At 39.5% G+C, this 18884-nt stretch overlaps 1 protein-coding gene across 1 annotated transcript in view; it reads right to left on the bottom strand.

The window, feature by feature from the left end:
• Window positions 1-15952, bottom strand: part of LOC129759842 (microtubule-associated protein futsch) — a 37417-nt gene extending 21465 nt beyond the window's left edge. The window contains exon 1 of the mRNA XM_055757376.1: window positions 15780-15952. Coding sequence (XP_055613351.1) covers window positions 15780-15860 — 81 coding nt within the window. The 5' untranslated portion in view covers window positions 15861-15952. The remainder of the gene's footprint in view (window positions 1-15779) is intronic.
• Window positions 15953-18884: the final 2932 nt, after the last annotated feature.

Here is an 18884-nt window from a genome sequence, read left to right as displayed (position 1 = left end):
AGCGCTATGCAAAACTATGTAAACAGAAATATCAGCAGGCTGATATTTCTAGAATTGATATTATATGTTCTGTCACTTTCACTCGGATCACCATGAAAACGATTTTCTCAAGAGTTCATTACAGTGAAAGCAGTTTGCGAATGAGAGTGGGAGGAACGGAAAAATATTTTCTTAGAAAGTGATGGAGAGTGGATTTCATGAACGCACCTCTTGTTTGTTTATCATGGTCCGCGGCAATAGCTGGCTGACTCAGATGTTTTCTCAATGTTTGGTGATGTCAGGCAAATGAATGTGAGATTTTTCAAGACTGCAATGAAGACGCCAGTTGTCCAGACCCAGTGATGTTAAAAGTTCATTTTCCGCTTCGCTTCAAAATAAATCCGAGGCGGAACTGCAAAACCGGGTTCGAGCCTGCTCAATCGCCAGGGTGAACGCTACCCTCGAGCATACGTGTTTTACTCGTTCCATTTTTCTTCTTCCTGCAGGGTTCTTGACCGAAAACTTGGTACGGAAATGTTTGTTTTCTTCAGCCCCTTGGTCGATATGGACTCTCAGTGCGCTGACAGATGGGTACAACGATGATGAAATAAACCGTCACCAAAGTAATAAAACTGTTCGGGGAACGTATTTCACCAACTAGGAAGCCGGGATCTGGGGGAAATCGAAATCCGGGAATCGCAGTGACGAACAGAAACACTTTCGAGTGAAACTCCAATCTCTCCGTTCGAGATGTCGTCAATGGCCCTTATTCTGCGCCTCGCGTGACGTGACGATAGTGGAGTCACCCAAGTCACTCTATTCCAGCAGTCGGTTTAGGTGGGGAACGTCACTTCGGATGAACTTTGTGAGTTTTTACCCTATTCTCGTAGTCACCGTGGGTGAGAATCGTCGCATTCGGGTGACGATTTTAGGTGACAATTGTCGGTACCTTTTCAGGTGGTGACGAGATAGAAATTCAATGAAAAATTTATGAAACAGGGAATAATTTGGTTCTAAAAGTTCAACAACATTTAAATATGACCATTTTAAAAACAATTTTCACGAACAAATCTAGATTTGCTGAACTAATTCGGCAATCGATGAGGATTGTAGGTACCTTTTCAGGTGGGGACGAAAAAGAAATTTAACAGAAAATTTATGTACATGGGAATGAAAGGCTCTAAATAGTTAATTAAATGATTTATTCTAAAATATCAAACCAATTTACTTCAGAACAGCGCATTTGAGCGACGCGTCTGTTTCTACTTCCGGATACCTGAAGCCGCTGCTGACTGACTGTTTTACCTTCAGCCGCCGCTGCTACATTTTAGGTCACGATACTTTTAAGCTTAGTAAATAGATTTTCACCTTTCTCCACTCGGGGGTGCCTGCACGGCTGGCGTTGCTGGAAAAGTGATATCGCCACTGGTGCTGGTCCTATTTGCGAGTGTTGGCGTTCGAACAACAACCGTCGACTACCTTTGTTCCACATCCGCTACGATCCTCGGCTCCATTTCTAGCTTAACCTACTCGCTTAAGCCGTACAGTCGTACGGTGACGGTTTCCGAACCGAATTTTTCAATATTTTTTTCAAAATTTAATTTTAAAATTTCGACGCGCAAGCAAAATAAAAACAAACCGAGCTGATTTGACACATGGGTTCATCCAGTCACTCACCTAGGAATGAGTGTCTGTCACTTTGCCGACATCGACTCCGGGAATAAGGTGACAAAACTCACGGTGACTCCGAGGTGAGGTGACAAACATCACCTCACGCGCGGCGCAGAATAAGGGCCAATATGTTGGGAATATCGTCTACATCCGTGCATGAAGCTTAAAAACGATCCGGACTATCATCTTATAAGAAGGTAGTGACTGCTAATCGCAATGAAAAGCAAAACCTCATGGCAAAACAAGATCTCGCACGACGAAACCTACGCCAAGGCAGACTTCAGACAACTTCCGGGACAAGAGTTTTATGCAGCATTCGGATGGAAAAAGGTAGCAGACATTTCAAGCATATTAAACTATCAAAGTTTTCCAAGAAATATCTCGTTTGAGAAGCTTTCTGTACATGAGGCCATCAACCAGGAAAATCTTGAAGAAACATGACTTTTTTTTGTTTTGGCCGGATTTGTCATCCTGCCGTCATGAAAAAAGGCCATGGAGTGTTATGCTGCTAACAACATTCAGGTGGTGCCCAAGGATATCGGGTGATCGGTTCAAAAAGTGGTCGACTTAAATTCGCCGTTTTTATTTCTAATCATTCATATAAAAAACCTGAAAAGGATAAGAACCCCCCAACACACCAGAACATCGCACATTCGAAAAATATTGGACGATAGCTAAGCAGAACCATAAAAAGACCAAAAAAAAAACTGTTAGCAGCGACAAGCAGTTCAAGGAAAACTGACGTTCTGCGGCGAAGTCTTTTTTGGGGCGGTGTGTTTTATTTCTGGAACCACAATGGTCTGGTACCAGAAATTTGGTACGGTACGTTTGCTAGCGATTTGACAGCTGTTTCAGTCTTCTGATAGCAACGTCCGAACGCTTATGAACGTTTTGTAACGAAGCCATTAAAACATTGAAAGAACTGAGTTTACGTTAGTTAATCTTGTCCTCACCTCTTCATGAACCACATAGATTATTGCTCAATTTTTTGCTCAAAAGAACCGTAATTTCAGGGGCACGTGTACCTTTAACAAAGACTACTACGGCTCTGCCTGTTTATATGAATGATCAATTGATATTATCTTTTCGAAATGCAGGAGCACGTGCATGCAATTTGCAAAGTTTTGTTCAAACTCAATATGGAGAATCAGATATGCCTAACATTTGGACGTGATTTTTCAAAGAAGAGTCATGTTCAGTTTTAAAGTACCTATTGTGGTCTTACTTTTCAGTACTTATTTTTGTGGTATGCGAAATTCGCCATTAACAACATTTAAACATTAATATTTCACAAGGAAATCCCCATTTTTTTAAGGTTACGGAAGTGCCTTCCAATGTTACGAGTGCATCTCAAATACAACGGAAGCAGCATGTCGGGTGAAAGAAAAGCCGATTGAATGTGAAATCCAAGAGATCACGGAGCTGCATTTCTTGCTCAAGTCATATCATCCCTACCTGCCCATACAAATTCCACGCGGTCCTCATAACTTCGAGTGTTTCGCGTTTCTGCTGACCCTCCCATTAAGCCCTTTCATTTTGAAATCATGCACACTGGCGGGTATTAATTTTTGTGGAGGTTTCGACTATGGAGCGAAATGTATGACCTGTTCCACCAACCTTTGCCTAGCGACGCTCAATGAAACAGAAACGGCGAAGGAAGATGAGGCCGGAAACGAAGCGACAGCTATCGATAGTGGAGTTGGTTCGCGATGGGCTCTATCGGTGGTTCCGGTTTTTACAATAGCGTTGATTGGTTTGAAGATTATCCTGTTGTATTGTAACTGAGTGATGTGAACATAATATTCTGACAATAATGAAGGTTGCCTTTTAGAATAGATATATCTATAGTTTTTGATGTTTCATTTTATTGATTTTGTTATCTTTCTTCAGCCAATACGTGTTTTTTTCTGTATTGATAGTCAAACAAGACGGCTTGAACTATGGCTCAGAAAAATCTCTAACGGAAATGGCGATGTACAGCATCACTTTCTGTTCAAACTTATGTTTGAATGTGTATTCAATGTTCGGAGATGTAGTAGAACCATCCTTGGAATAGTATCAATCGTTTCCGGGGTAGTACGTCTTTGAAAGAGGGAGGTAATTTTCGTCGTCCAAAACAAAATATTTTCCAGAATATTTGTTATCATCCGGTGGCATTGGGAGTTAAGAGTCAAAATCTGATCCTTAATGTATTCTCGGGCTCTTGTCTTTATTCGACACTTAATTCCAACTTTTTTAACTGACTTGCCAATATACTGATGAGAACAATTGAACTTTTTGGCGGTATCCCGTTGGCTCAGTGAATCCTTGTTATTGAAGGCACGAGAAGGAGAACGAAGTCCTTTTGCGTCCATAATTTTCTGCCACTACCTTGCTTGCGAGTAGTTGTTGAGGATTCTAGGATATGGTAAACAGTAGAAGCCGCCACATTTTCACTCTTCAAATGTTGTACTGTACACTTCTTCCAAGATTTTTGTGCAGTTCGTAGAACTGTGCAATGCCCTCGCGAAACGCTTCTTGTTTCGACTGCATTTGAGCAAAACTGGGCAAACATAAACAAACAAAAAATACTGGCGAAAAGAGGAGAAGAAAAGCTAATACATACACACTCTCATTTTTCTCTGAGCTTGTTAATGTTTGAGTATTGGGGCCTTGAAAAAAATCCAAAATCTTATTTGCCACTCATAATGGCAATCTCGGCATGCTGCGACCAGATAATTTTGTAGCACTGATTTGTGGGTCTCTTAAATATTCCCGAAAAATTTTATGGAAAAGAGGTAATATGTAAAAAATTGTTACTATTTTTAATATTTATGTATTCAAAATAGCGTATCTCTATTATTGGGTTCAGCGGATATTGAATAGAACATCAAACGATCGAAAGACTGATATACAATGGATTGTGGGTTCGAGCCATCGCCGGAGTATCTCGAAAATTTGGAATCTACGTACTAAGGTACGTTTCAGGATTATTTATAAGTTTCGAAAAAGGGCGAACACGAAATTATTGCGACACCGAAAATGTCATGCCCATTTTCTTATAATGTTTAGAACCAATCAAAAAATTCAGGGTAGTTTTATGGCCTTGAATGCAAAATTGAACGCATTTTTGCTCGATGTCCTCCATCAAAGTCTCTACAGTGTCATCTGGTACCAGTTTTTCAGTTTTTGTTTCCATTTTCTTAACATGTTCTTCTCGTCTTTGAATGTCTTCTTGCTCTTCCGAAGTGTCCGCTATATTATTGCCCAGTACTGCTCCTACGGGCAAAGTTCCGGACGGTTTGACAGGTCATGTCCTTTTGAAACAAAATGGACAGAATTGGCTTCATACTATTCCAGGACAATTTTAGAATAGTGGCATGATGCTAAATCTGGTCAAAATAGAGGAGCTTCGTCGTGCTGCTGCAAGAACGGAGAAAGGCGCTTCTCGAGGCACTCAGATAGGTAGATTTCGCCATTTACTGTGCCCTTTGTCACGAAATGCTCACTCCTCAGTCCGCAAGACAAATGGCCTGCCATATGAGATATTTGGATGCGATCTTCGACATTTTCTTCTTCTTAAATTTGTGGTCCACGTCGAACTTGCTCTTGTCGGTGAAAAACTCCAACCACGAAATTTTCTAAAATCGGCTTTTATATACGTTTCGTCGTCCATCACAAAGCAGCCATATCTTGTCAGCATCTTCTCGTAGAGCTTCCGTGCCCGAGTTTTAGCCGTCGATTGTTGCCACTCATCGCGATTTGCAAAGTTCTCTACCTTGTTTGTATGTAGTCCAGCTCTCTTCTTTGCATTCTGGACGTAGCTCTGCGACATGCCGATCTTTTTAGCCAAATCACGGCTTGGTGTTTGGAAAGAATTTGTTTTCTCGACTTGCGTTGGTTCACCTCCATTTTCGTTGAATCGAAATACACGACTTCGAGTTTGACAGCATGTAAACAATACACATCAATGAGTAAGTGTGCAAAATTTGGTTGATTCTTACTCAATGGTAAAATAGTTATGCTCTGTTGAATGTGTCGCAATAATTTTGTGTTCGCCTTTTATTTGAATGTGCGATCCTACCGACTCGGGTCAGATGACCTATCAGCTACTGGTGGGTTTAACTACATTCATACATACCCGGTATAAGGGAAAAATCCATGCAGTTGGATTTTTTATCGAAAGAACTATAATTTCAGGTGCACGTGCACTTTTACGAAGATTACCTACCTGTTTTTATGAATGATCAATTGATATTATCTTTTCGAAATGCGGGAGCACGTGCATGCAATTTGAAAAGTTTTGTTCAAAGTCAATATCATGAATCAGATGTTCCTAACATTTAGACGTGATTTTTCAAAGAATAGTCATGTTCCGTTTTAAAGTACCTATTGTGGTTTTGCTTTTGCCTTTTTATTTTTGTGGTATGCGAAATTAATGATTAACAACATTTAAACATTAATATTTCCCATTTTTAAGGTTACGGAAGTACCTTCCAATGTAACGAGTGTATCTCAGATACAACGGAAGCAGTGTGTCGGGTAAAAGAAAAGCCGGTTGAATGTGAAATCCAAGCGGTCACGAAACTGCATTTCTTGCTCAAGTCATATCATCCATACCTGCCCATACAAATTCCACGCGGTCCTCACATCTTCGAATGTTTCGTGGTCGGGCTGCCTCTCACAGTAAACCCTTTCGTTTTGAAATCATGCACACTGGCGGGTATTAATTTTTGTGGAGGTTTCGGCTATGGAGCGAAATGTATGACCTGTTCCACCAACCTTTGCCTAGCGACGCTCAACGAAACGGAAACGACGAAGAAAGATGAGGTCGGGAACGAAGCGGCCGCTATCGATAGTGGAGCTGGTTCGCGATGGGCTCTATCGGTGTTTCCGGCTTTTACAATAGCGTTGATTGGTTTGAAGATAATCCTGTTGTAACTGAGTTATGTGAACATATTTTTTTGAAATAATGAAGGTTGCCTTTTAAAATAGATATATAGTTTTTGATGTTTCATTTTAATGATCTTGTTGTCTTCTTCAGTCAATACGTGATTTTTTGCTGGAAGGAAGGGCTCTTGAACATTATCGGTTTGCAATCAGTCACTCAACGTAACCTGGTGAGGTTTTCTGCTCGGTCCTTGTTGTGGATTTTTCTGCACACAAGAACTCTATCGAAAAGTTATTAGCAACTTACCAACTAATTTACTAAAAAATGGGTGGACTTTTCTTTCTGTGTGCATGCAAGCAAAAGTTTGTTTACATGCTTAAAAAGCGTTGTACCTACAATCAATTTGTTCGGATCAGTTCTTCCATCTTCGAAAATTCTGCACACTGAAAAGGATGTTACCTACAATCAAATCGAAAAACGGCTGAAAGTACACCACACAAGCGTGAAAAATATCATCGACAAATATGGCAACGAATCGTCCTTGAAGGATCTGCCTAGATCCGGAAGACCTGCTTCCAGTCAGCCTCAGTTGGATGCTCATGTAGACACTAATAATTTCAAACGTAACCGATCGGTATCAACGCGTGATCTGGCTAAAACATTCAAACCAGCATCAAGGCCAGGAACTCCTTGAAGAGGTACAAGAAGCGGATGGTACCTAAAAAATCAGTAGAGCAACAGTCTCGAGCAAAAACAAAGGCACGGAAACTTTACTAACGGATTCTGGACAACAGCAACAGGTGCATCTTAATGGACGACGAAATTTACGTCAAACAGGATTCAGGAACGCTTCCCGGGCCACAATTTTACACGAAATCGGCGAACGAGGGAGGAGATGTATGATGTCAACTGCACGATTGCGACGGAAAAATTTGGACAGAAGGTTCCAGTATGGCGAGTTATTTGTACCTGTGGTCTGCGGTCAAGTATTTTCTTCTCAAAAGGTACAATAAATGCTCAAGTTTACAAAGAAGATTGCTTGAAAAAAAGATTGCTGCTCCTCTATAAAAAGCATCAGTATCCCCCTCTCTTCTGGCCGGAATTTTCATCTGCACATTACGCCAAGCCTTTACAGAGGTCATTAAACGACCAGAAAACTGATATACAATGGATTGCGGGATCAAGCGGAGTATCTCGGCAAATTTGGAATCATGATTAGGCTACTTAGGCTCCTTTTCAGGTTTCTTTATTTGTTTTGATAGTTGGAAGGGAGTGAGATGAGTCAAACCTGTCCCAAGCCAGTGGTAACAGACCTCTTGGTTGTGCTGCAATGATTGTTTATGTGTTAAGCATGGACAATATCTGAATGCGCAATTGAGACTTCCCGTACAGCCTCGGGTCGAAAGACCTATCAGACACTGGTGGGTTCTCATACATACATACATACATACATATCTACATACATTACGCCAAGCCTTTACAGACAATAACATCCAATTCGTCGAGGAAATCATCAGTCCAAATTGTCTAGATCTCCGAACGATTGAACGATACTGGGCGATTGTTAAAAGGATCTTTAGGACGGAGGGCACAGTTTCTCAAAGCATAAAGATTCGAGGAAAAATTGAAGGCAGCATCCAGGAGATAAACGTTTAAAAATTTTTCAACTTCAAGGCCTTTGAGGATCGTCTTAGTATTGTTCAGTTAAAGTGAAATTTTGCACAGATTGTTATCTTGATAAAAGGATCAATAAAATTAGGGAGTGGGAACAGTGAAATTTTGGGTTTTAAAAACTTTGCTGTAGCGTGACTTTCGGGGTGACGATGGTACTTTGGAGCTAACGATAGATGTATGGAAAAAAATATCATTATCGAATTTCGAGAACCATTGCATTCTGTAGATTGGCTCAAAAAATTGACCAGTGCAACATTTCAGCACAATCGAACTTGATTTAGGGGTGCCTCATAGTGCTCAAAGCGCTTTTTTACCCTATCTTTACGGTCCGATGTTTTCAATAGATTTGTTTAACGATTGGTTGATTTTCGCTGATTTTTCGAATGACAATATGAGTCAAAAATAACAGTTATTAATAAACAGCATGTTTACATATTATTCGACGTTTCGGCCTTTGGTCTTGGCCTTCTTCTAAGGGAATTAGGAATTGTACGTATTGTATAATATGTAAACGTGCTGTTTATTAATCACTGTTATTTTTGACGAAATTTCCAATCTGCGGTCCAATGTTTTGTCCACCGGACCCGGTTATTCTCCCAGATTGTTTTTGTCCACAAAACTGCTATCCTCTCCATACTTCCGAATCGAATTTCAAACCAGAAGCTAAAAAACGATCAGGACTATCGATTTTGTTGAAGAAGGTAGTGACTGCTTATCGCAATGAAAAGCAAAACCTTACGGCAAAAACAAGATCTTGGAAGCTATATACGACATTGTTGACAAAGTTTGATTGCGTGGTAATGGACGACGAAACCTACGCCAAGGCAGACTTCAGGCAGCTTCCGGGACAAGAGTTTTGTACAGCAATTGGATGGAAGAAAGGTGGCAGACATTTTCAAGCATATTAAACTATCTAAGTTTGGCAAGCTATTAGTACCTGTGGCTTAATAAGCGACATATTTGTTGCAACCGCGACCGTCAACCAGGAAATTTACGTGAAAGAGTGTCTTCAAAGTGTTTGCTGCCTTTCCTGATGAAACATACACTGCCGGCCAAAAGTTTGGGATCACACCCTCAAAAACATGAAATATTGAAATATTGGAATTCTTTTGATCTCATTCAAGAGAACGTGAGCAAATTTACTTGAATTTATTTGACAAAATGTTAATATTGAGTTTATATGACTGGAATTCAGCTTAAAGTTGGGACATTTTTCAAAAACCAAATAAAACCTCTCATGGTAGGGTGGACAAATTTCAAAATTCGAGTTGCATTCGAATTCTTTTTTCATACTTATTTAAATACATTTGTTTGATTTTATGCGAAAAAAAGCATTGTACTTAAAATATATAAAATAGCTACTTAAGTTATCGTCCAAAAGTTTAGGATCACCCCATAGTATTGTGTAACGGCCAAAAGTTTGGCATCAATCTTCTAAAACATGCACTTTTATTTCACGCGTATCTCTGTTATCAAACAATGTACTGTTTATCTTATAAGCTGATTTGGAAGCGTATGAGTTGAACTTGCTTTATGGATATTTAGTTGAAATATTTTTGAAGACAAATTGCTTTAGAACTTTAGCTAAAGTTTTATTATTTTCTCATGATTTTCACCAAATAGTCCGACCGTTAAAAAATATGCAAATTTATTTTGACCATAATTTAGTTGTCTTACAAGTTATTGCAGATCGGATTTGTAGGGCTTAGGATTTATTAGAAAAAAAAAACGAGAAAATATGATAAACAAGGAAACACGCGTCTTCTAAATCGCGGCCTTTCAAAACGAAAGATACATCGTCCGGTCACTACAGGATTTACTTATTTCAAAGCACTATTTGGTGAATATCATCTGAAAATGATGAAACTTTAGCTAAAGCTCTAAAGCAGTTAGTCTTCAAAAATATTTCAACTAAATATCCATAAAGTAAGTTCAACTCATTAGCTTTCAAATCAGTTTACCAAATAAACATAGTTTCTCACATCGTTTGATAGTTTTTTTTTAAAGAGTTTATGATTCTCGTAGAAAATTTAAAAAATCGAACAATACATATACCAAATTTTTACATTCTACGGTACAGGAAAAAACTTTACCTAGTAAATATGACGGATTGGCTTAATGATGTCACCTAAAAACTTTATATTGCTTTTATTATCCTATACCAACTCTGTTGGTGATAAAATATTTTTCGGACAATCACCAAATTCTTTTAAATAAACATTTGTATAATTCAGTTACCAATCTGGACTTAAATGCATCACAATGTAAATCAAAGAGTCACCTTTTAAATCTCGTTTTCATGTCCTGGAATATAACTGTTTTGCATCACGCGTTTGTTAATTTCCAATGTTCATCCTTCCAAACATTATTTAATATGATTTCAAATAGTAGAATTTTTTGTAGTTTTTTTTACTCCCAAATGTATGCAACTCCCTAATGCCTTTTCTTCAAACAAATTTTTGCCAGAAAAAAATTAAAATTTAATTCGAATGAAACCAAATATTCTGCAATTGGTGCTTTATGCATTATGACATCAAAAATATATCAAAAACAAAGTTTATTGCAACTTACTCCTTTTTCTTAACTGGTGAAACCAATAATTTTTCCGACTACGTCAATTTGATGTAACATCAACCTCAAAACAGTTGATGTACAAGCGATATAATTATCTGTGGATATTAAGTTTTTAGAAGCCATTGAAGTTGAAAAGCGTTGCATGATGTCCCAGTTGAGGGTACATTTTGAACTTGGCGTATTTTTCTGATATAAAGACAATGAAACGAATTATTTCCGCTTTCAATTGAGGCAGGAACATGTGGCTCGCAGTATCGTGTTTGATCGTTTTTCTGATCGTTTGCCGTTTCGGTGAGTGAAAATTTATTTGTAATTTTTTTAAGAATACTTTAGACGTCAACGATTTTTCGCAGGTCCGGTCAATGCTTTGATCTGTTTCGATTGCTTGGCCGATACCGTGCCCGAGTGTCTGGAAAAAGGTAAGCCGAAGGGATGCAGCCTCCAGGTTGTTTTGCCGATGCACAAATTCATGAAAGTGTTCAAACCGTCGCTGTCCTCGGAGTACCCGTCGGATCCGAAAGAGTTTCAATGTTTTTCCATTTTTGGTAATAATGATTCGGAAAATATCAGTTTCTACATTCGTTCGTGTACCTACAAGGGGGACGATTTCTGCTATGGTTTCCACCCAGAATTGAAGTGCGCAACCTGTTCTCATGATTTATGTGTGCTGCCCGGCGAGGCGAAGTACTTGAAACAAGTAAACGAAAATAGACTTCGGCGGAAGAAGGAGCAAGAGGAAAAAGCTCTTGCTACAAAGGCTGCCCAAGGGTCGTCATCGCGATTGATGACTGGAAGTTTCCCAGAAATACTGGTTGGTCTGGGTTTATTGAACGTTTTTCTGGTGGTTTTTGGAAGATTGCAGTAGGTTCAAAAATATGAAAATGTTTTGACAATGAATACAACACAAACAAGTAGTTTTAAACATGTTCAATTGTTTTGGAATTCTTAACTTTAAAACTTCATCTGATTTTCGACCGAACAACAATGTCGTGAAATGAAATCTTATCTAAGATTCTTATTGCTCTCACGTGAAGGTTATAAAAATATCACACGTGCATGTTTTATCTACGTTACGATATGACACCTTTTAAGGCAAACCCTTGCTATATCATTTGAATCTTTTCGTCACCTAATGGATGCAAATTGATGCAAGAGAAACACTGTTTTATTTCCAAAGCCTGAAAGTCTGCAAGCCCTAGTGGAAACCAACAGTTCAAAAGAACTGTGTTACGGACATGGTCTTTTCCAGGAAACTGTTTCCGGTGGCAACTGTTGTGATAGTTTATTCGCTTAGTAAGTAACTAACATTAACCCGAGTCTTCCCTAAAATGAACGTCAACTTTTGCAGGCTTAGCATCCGCTCTGATCTGTCACGATTGCATAACGTCGACGATCGATACGTGCCTGATAAAATCCACCGCCAAGCCGTGCACCGTAGAAGGTGTCCTGGAAGTGCGCGCCACACTCAACCTAACCAATCACCTGGTTCCCCAGCAAGCCTCAGCCGGGAAAGTCGAGTTCAAATGTTTCGGCCTTTTGCTGTATGTCTCCGCACGGGACAATATCTACGTGAGGAAGTACACCTTTGCCGATACGGCCATCTGTGAGGGTTTCGATCCAACTTTTTTGAGTCAATCATTCTAAACCAAATGATATACCAGATGATGTAAACCGAACACGAAATTATGGCACATTCAACAGGGCATAACTTTTTTACCTTTGGGTAAAAATCAACCAAATTTTGCACACTTTCTCTTGATGTGTATTGTTTACATGCTGTCAAACTCAAAGTCGTGTTTTCGATTCAACGAAAATAGAGGTGAACCAACGCAAGTCGAGAGAACAAATTCTTTCAAAACACCTGGAATTTCTTGACCGATCGCACCGGCAGTTGGGAAAAATGTTGAACATTCACTATTCAACCGTCTCCAGAGTGTAGTAGCGGTTCCAGGAGCGGTTGACGTTGGGCCACGGCAATGGAGCTGGAAGAAAACCGGGAGCGGAGAACAAAAATACAGAGAGAAAGGTGAAGCGGATGATTGAAGCAAATCCCAATGTCTCAAGCCGTGATTTGGCTGAAAAGATCGGTATGTCGCAGAGCTACGTCCAGAATGCAAAGAAAAGAACTGGACTACATACATACAAGGTAGAGGAGTTCCCAAACCGCGATGAGCGGCAACAATCGACGGCTAAAACTCGGGCACGGAAGCTTTACGAGAAGATGCTGACAAAATATGGCTGCTGTGTGATGGACGACGAAACGTATATAAAAGCCGATTTTAAGCAAATTCCGGGGTTGGAGTTTTTCACCGGCAAGAGCAAGTTCAACGTGGACAAGAAATTTTAGAAGAAGAAAATGTCGAAGTTCGCCTCCAAATATCTCGTTTGGCAGACCGTGTCCGTGACAAAGGGCACAGTAAATGGCGAGTTCTACAAATCTGAGTGCCTCGAGAAACGCCTTTATCCATTCTTGCAGCAGCACGACGAAGCTCCGCTACGTTGGCCAGATTTGGCATAATCATAGGGTTGCCATCCGTCCCGCAAAAGCGGGACATGTAAAAAATCAAACTTTACTCTTTATGATTAGACCTTTTTTTTATCAAAATAAGCAACACTACGCGAAATCACAGAAAAAAAATATAATTACAAAGAAATTTGAGCAAATTTTCATCACAGAATCTTCGTCACAGAACACAGAAGTTTAGAAATATTCACAGATTCCACAATATTTTAAAATTGAATAAGTTTTTTTTTTAATAATTATTTTTTTTACGTCGTTATACATTTAAAATTTTTTAGTATGAATTGGAAAATTTGATAAGATTAGTAAAGATCTTTATTTTTTATCAAGTAAAATGTAAAAAAGACGCAAATTGACATGACTTTTTAATGAAATTATTGAATAAAGCGCCACAGAAAACCATCACAGAATTTTTGGATAAAATCTTAGAACGTCAGGTATTTTCATCGTCAAAACACAGAATTTTTTTTGACAACCTTGGTGTTCATTTGCGAGAACCGTGAAAAATAACCGTATTTATGGCAAAAAACGTGTAAATAGAAGTCATGTAAGAAAACCTGAGCAAAATCAATCCGTGTTGAAAAAAATCTTAGTGTACTTTCTTTTAATAACCTTGGCTGATGGTATACGTATAAGTATGGCAATACAATTAAGCTTTTTTTTAAAGAGTTTCTTTAATGCTACTTTAATTTGTCGGCCTTAGCGGTGAAAAGTGATGTCCTTTTTAGTAGGGACATCTAAAGATTATGAAATTTTTATATAGGTGGATAGAAGGTTAGATGAAATGAAATTTGCGGGTGATGAAAATGAGCGGGTAGAATTTTATTTAGAAGCATATCGTCACATATAAAATTTTTGTTCATCACGGGCCTACCACTATGAAGCGGTAGATACAGATAGAGTTGCATCTACCACAATACGTGATGATAACATACAAACATTACGGTGGTTAATCTCTTCATTAAGTTTCTTTAATTGTCCCGCTTTTTTCTGCTGTGTCCCGCTTTTTTTTGAAAGTATCTGGCAAGCCTAGCATAATGCCACTATTCTAAAATCGTCCTGGAGTGGTATGAAGCCAATTCTGTCCATTTTGTTCCAAAGGACATGAACCCGCCAAACTGTCCGGAGCTGCGCCCGGTGGAGCAGTGCTTGGCAATAATGAAGCAGGAACCAGTTACAATACAGTTGAAGGAATTGAAGCGATGTGTACCTGTACAATTCATACACCTTCAAACTTTGACTGTTGACTTTCTCCCTCGATTATGTTTTGGAAAATTTATTTTATTCGAATAATAAGTTAAAGTGAGACAGTCGTTTCTACTTCAATTTGTGTTTCCAACTAATAAAAACTGCACAATCTGCGACAGTAAAAAGTAAAATATGGTCAAACTGGTTCTTAAACCCACTTCTAAATGACCACCACTTTCGTCATCCAAAGGTTCCGGTGATGGTTCCCGCATATTCAATTCTCCTGACATCAAACACAAATCGTTGTTACAGGTTTCACAATCGACCAGGCGAGCGACCGGATTAAACCCTTGGCAGATGGCGGTATCGGCAAAGGTGCACTTCCTCACGTAGATTTTGTCCCGGATGCTGGGATTAATCGAAAATCCGAAACATTTGAACTGGACCGGCCCGGATGGAGCTCGCTGAGGAATCAAAGGATTGGTGGCGTTCATCAGGGCGTGCACTCTCAGGACATATTCAACAGTACAATTTCTGGGTTTGGAGTTGATCAAGCACGTTTCTATCGTTCCGGTGATGCAGTCGTGGCACAAGAGCCCAGAACCGAAATCTAATAGAGACAGTTATTGGGGTATCCTCTATTAAAATTTTTCATCTATTTGCTTACCCAACAATGATGGGAAAATTAATACAGCTGCACAGAACAGAACTCTGGAAGTGGTCATGGCCGATGCTAAGCTTTTAATGCAGGGTAAGTTTTAAAGTTCATTTACATACCTTCTTGCTTTGGATGCTAAAAACTTTTATAAAGTTGACGTATTTTCGCTTAGGTACATATTATTTTCTCGATCAAATCTAAATTGCTTAGCTAATGGCAGTCTTGAAAGCTTTTTCCTGTACCATTTCATGGTATTAAGTTGTGAGAAATATTTAATAATGATCAATCACAACATATTTTAGCGGCTAAATATTCCTGTGTCAGTACATGCGGTGTGAAAAGTTTCTTGCTGGATATCTCCCCACTAGTGGTCCAAATATTTTGCGCACGATTTGACCACCGTATTTTTGTTAATTTTACCAGTGGATAGCTTTTTACCTTGTAGAAATAAAGTCACGGCTGGATATTAGTCAGCTACATGAACCAGTCAGAAAAATTTATATTTTTTATCACTTTCCCTATTGATATTTCCGGAATGCGCTTGATAAACCCTCTCACATTCCTTAACTTCATGGAATCAATCATCTTCACTGTTATTCGAAATTTAGTTTCTTTCTGTTGAGGAAAAGCACAGTGCCCCTTACCTGTAGCACCCAGGACCCGTTGCCGGCGAAGGTGTACCCGGTATGAATGATGTGCCGGTGCCGGGTGAAGCTGCTCAGCATGTTCCGTATGCACTGGATGAAGGTGTTGATCTGCGGATGGATCAGAATCTCCGTCACCAGATTCTCGCTGGCATACTGGATCAACCGTTCACCTGAAAAATCGGAAGAAAAGAAACGGAAGGATTGTTTGAGATGATTGTTTTAAAGGTAATTAGAAATTTATGAAAGTCAGAACGAATCTAAAAGTTTTCATATGATTGAAATCTGATCCCACGCATATGGAGAGTTCGGACAAAACAAACCATCAATCCTTCACCGGTAATCCGTTTAACCCACATTATTAAACCTCGATTATCACACATTGGGGTCGGTCCCAGGAGATGGAAATCGGTCGATCCCAAACCATCATACCTTGCCATCAATCATCTTTTTTTCGTTTTGTTGTTCCGGACGGACAGCCGGCCGGTGAAATAGAAGCTGCCTTTCGAGAGGGGAAAATTTTCTCGAACTCTCCTGACACGTGTATTCGGTCGAATAAAAAAGAAATCCTAACAATTTCGGCTCCAAAATCTAATAACAACAACAGTCCGAAGGGGAGAAATTCCAACTCCAGCTCAAGGAAAGACGAATCAATGTCATCGGTGTTGTTTGTAAATGGATTTTTGCGTCTGTCTGATGGCTGTCTAGCGAAAGGTGCGGAAAATATGATGCGAGCAACCATAATGATTCCGTGAAAAACATCACCATCACCCCCTCTTGAGGCTGAGACCTGAAGAAACCAGGTGAATGTTTGTTACCTTGCTTTCCAGCTATTGATTTCTAGCGAGCGTGATGTGACGCAATATGACGATCCCGCTCAGCGTGTTGGTTCCGTTTGGTTGGTGTGACCTTTGTCCCGCGTTTCTTTAACCTATTGAGGTATTGCGCATTTACATTTTTCTTGCAAGGAAACAGCTGTGTGGGAAAATGTTAGCAACGAGACATTTTTCTTCGTTCACCTCTATAGGCTTCCTCTTTACTGTTTACTACAGGTGTTATCAAATTTCGGTTGTTTAAAATTTAACGAACGTCGAAAAGTCAATTTCATGGTGCCTCAAATCCAATCACTTTTTAACCGACTAAACCGATTGAAGACAGAGAGAAAAGTGCGTTATTAAAGACTTTGCGATTTTTCTACACCCACAGAAGAGGTTGCAAAATTCGAAAAGCAATACACCAGCATGAAGACTCGAGCTCCCGTGCAAAAATATACTACCGTTTACATACACACGTTCAGCTGCAAATCCCTCACCCAAATTTGGCAGCAATTCTATCGCCTATTCATTTGAGTTTGGCTGCTGTGTAGCGGATTATTATGAATGCCAATGAACATCGGCAGCCACGTCTCTCACGGCGCAGAGCTTATCCAATCTCTCTCGCTCTCTTGCTTTCTGCTATACTGAAGCCGCAGCCCGTGGCGTAAAGGATAGCCTTCAAGTCTTCTAAGCCAGCGGGAATGAGATCGAATCCCGGTCACGGCATACATACATAGTACTCTTTCTGTGGGTTGGTGGTTTTAGCATTTGTGAGATGCTAGCCATCATATCCTATAAAAATGTACGCAAGAAAAAGGAAGCTCTTTGAGGAAACATCATGTTTCATTGGGGCTTATTCTGCGACGCGAGTGATTTGACTCACGAAATTTCATATCGTTTTGCTGGCTTAAATAGCCTCTCTAGTCTCGAAATTTTCGTTCGTATTAGCTACTATTGGTCTTCAGAACTCATCGATACACAAATTTCTTTGTTAAAGCATTTTTTGGAGTCAGGACGAAGAAGTGAAATTTCGTGAGTCACGTCACTCGCGTCGCAGAATAAGCCCCATTGAGATCCTGTATGTGGTTTGTATTCGTTTATACTATGCTGTCTCAGGAGAGGTAGCTCAGTTCACGAAGGAACATCAGTTAGGCCAGTCGTCCAGCTGTTGTGTGATAAGCCAATGGTCTACAGCTGCCTGCCGTTTTTCTCAGCCTGCTCTGTCTTGTGATGAGATAGGGACGGACGTGTAAACATTAGCTTCGTTCTAACGTTGGTTAAAATCGGTTTTAACTAGTAGATGTTCAACGAGCCAATGTTTTGGTCGAGACTAGTCGGGTCGTTGTTGAATGAAGCAAGTTGAAACTAGTCGAAACCGATCCAGTTTGGCTGCAGGATTCGTTTCGACCTGATAGAAATCAGTCGGAGTCAATTGGAACTGTGCGAACTGTAAAATGTGAACATCAAAATCATAAACACGGTCATTGTGACTATCTACATATACATTCACACCATTAATTCCGTGTAGTATTTAAAACATTTGCCCACTATGTGCAATTAAATCAGAATAATTGATTCGACGATAATAATAATCGTTTCAATCCCACTTGAGCTTCTTGAGTAAGGGCATCGATTAATGCACGAGCCAAATGATATTAAGGTTAAAGGAAGCCGTAATTTTTCAAGTGTAATCCTGAGTCTTTCCGCAAGCTTGCAACCAGTAGCGGTAAGCTGATAACGCAGTTATCAGTGCAGAGTAGTAGAAAGAAAACGTGATGTTATCGAGTGTTTTCTATCTTGGTCTTGTGATTTGAAATTCCTATCTGGTTTTATTTCTCGATGTTAACCGCATTGTTTAGGTAAAAAAATCTATTTTCAAACGATATGTGTCTGAAGATGAAGTCTTAAAATTAGTTTGCCGGGCAATCTTTTGTACTTCTGCCCATCTACCGAACTTTATTCTTTTGTTTTTTCAACTGGGAAAGAAATCTAATTAAACGGTTTGAAGCTATTTCCTATACCTTCAACAAATCCGCCCACAGTAACAGGCTAATTTAGTCCATTATCTAATCTAAATCCGGCGTTGCTTTTGACTTCCACGCGATTTACTCTTCTTCAGGCCAAATTCGATCTCCGGGAGGTTTTATTACTCACTTACTCGATTTTGCGTGCGTCTTCAATTTTGTGGATTTGTTTTCCCATCACTTTTTTTGCCTTTACTTTATTCTGTTGCCTAGAGCCTTAAACATTTGAAGCAATAAATTCTGATGAGGTGGTGGTAAAATTTTGT

The sequence above is a fragment of the Uranotaenia lowii genome, unplaced genomic scaffold, assembly GCF_029784155.1.
Source record: "Uranotaenia lowii strain MFRU-FL unplaced genomic scaffold, ASM2978415v1 HiC_scaffold_289, whole genome shotgun sequence".
Taxonomy (NCBI): domain Eukaryota; kingdom Metazoa; phylum Arthropoda; class Insecta; order Diptera; family Culicidae; genus Uranotaenia; species Uranotaenia lowii.
Note: the sequence above shows the minus strand (reverse complement) of the source record. Positions and strands in the feature narration are given on the sequence as shown.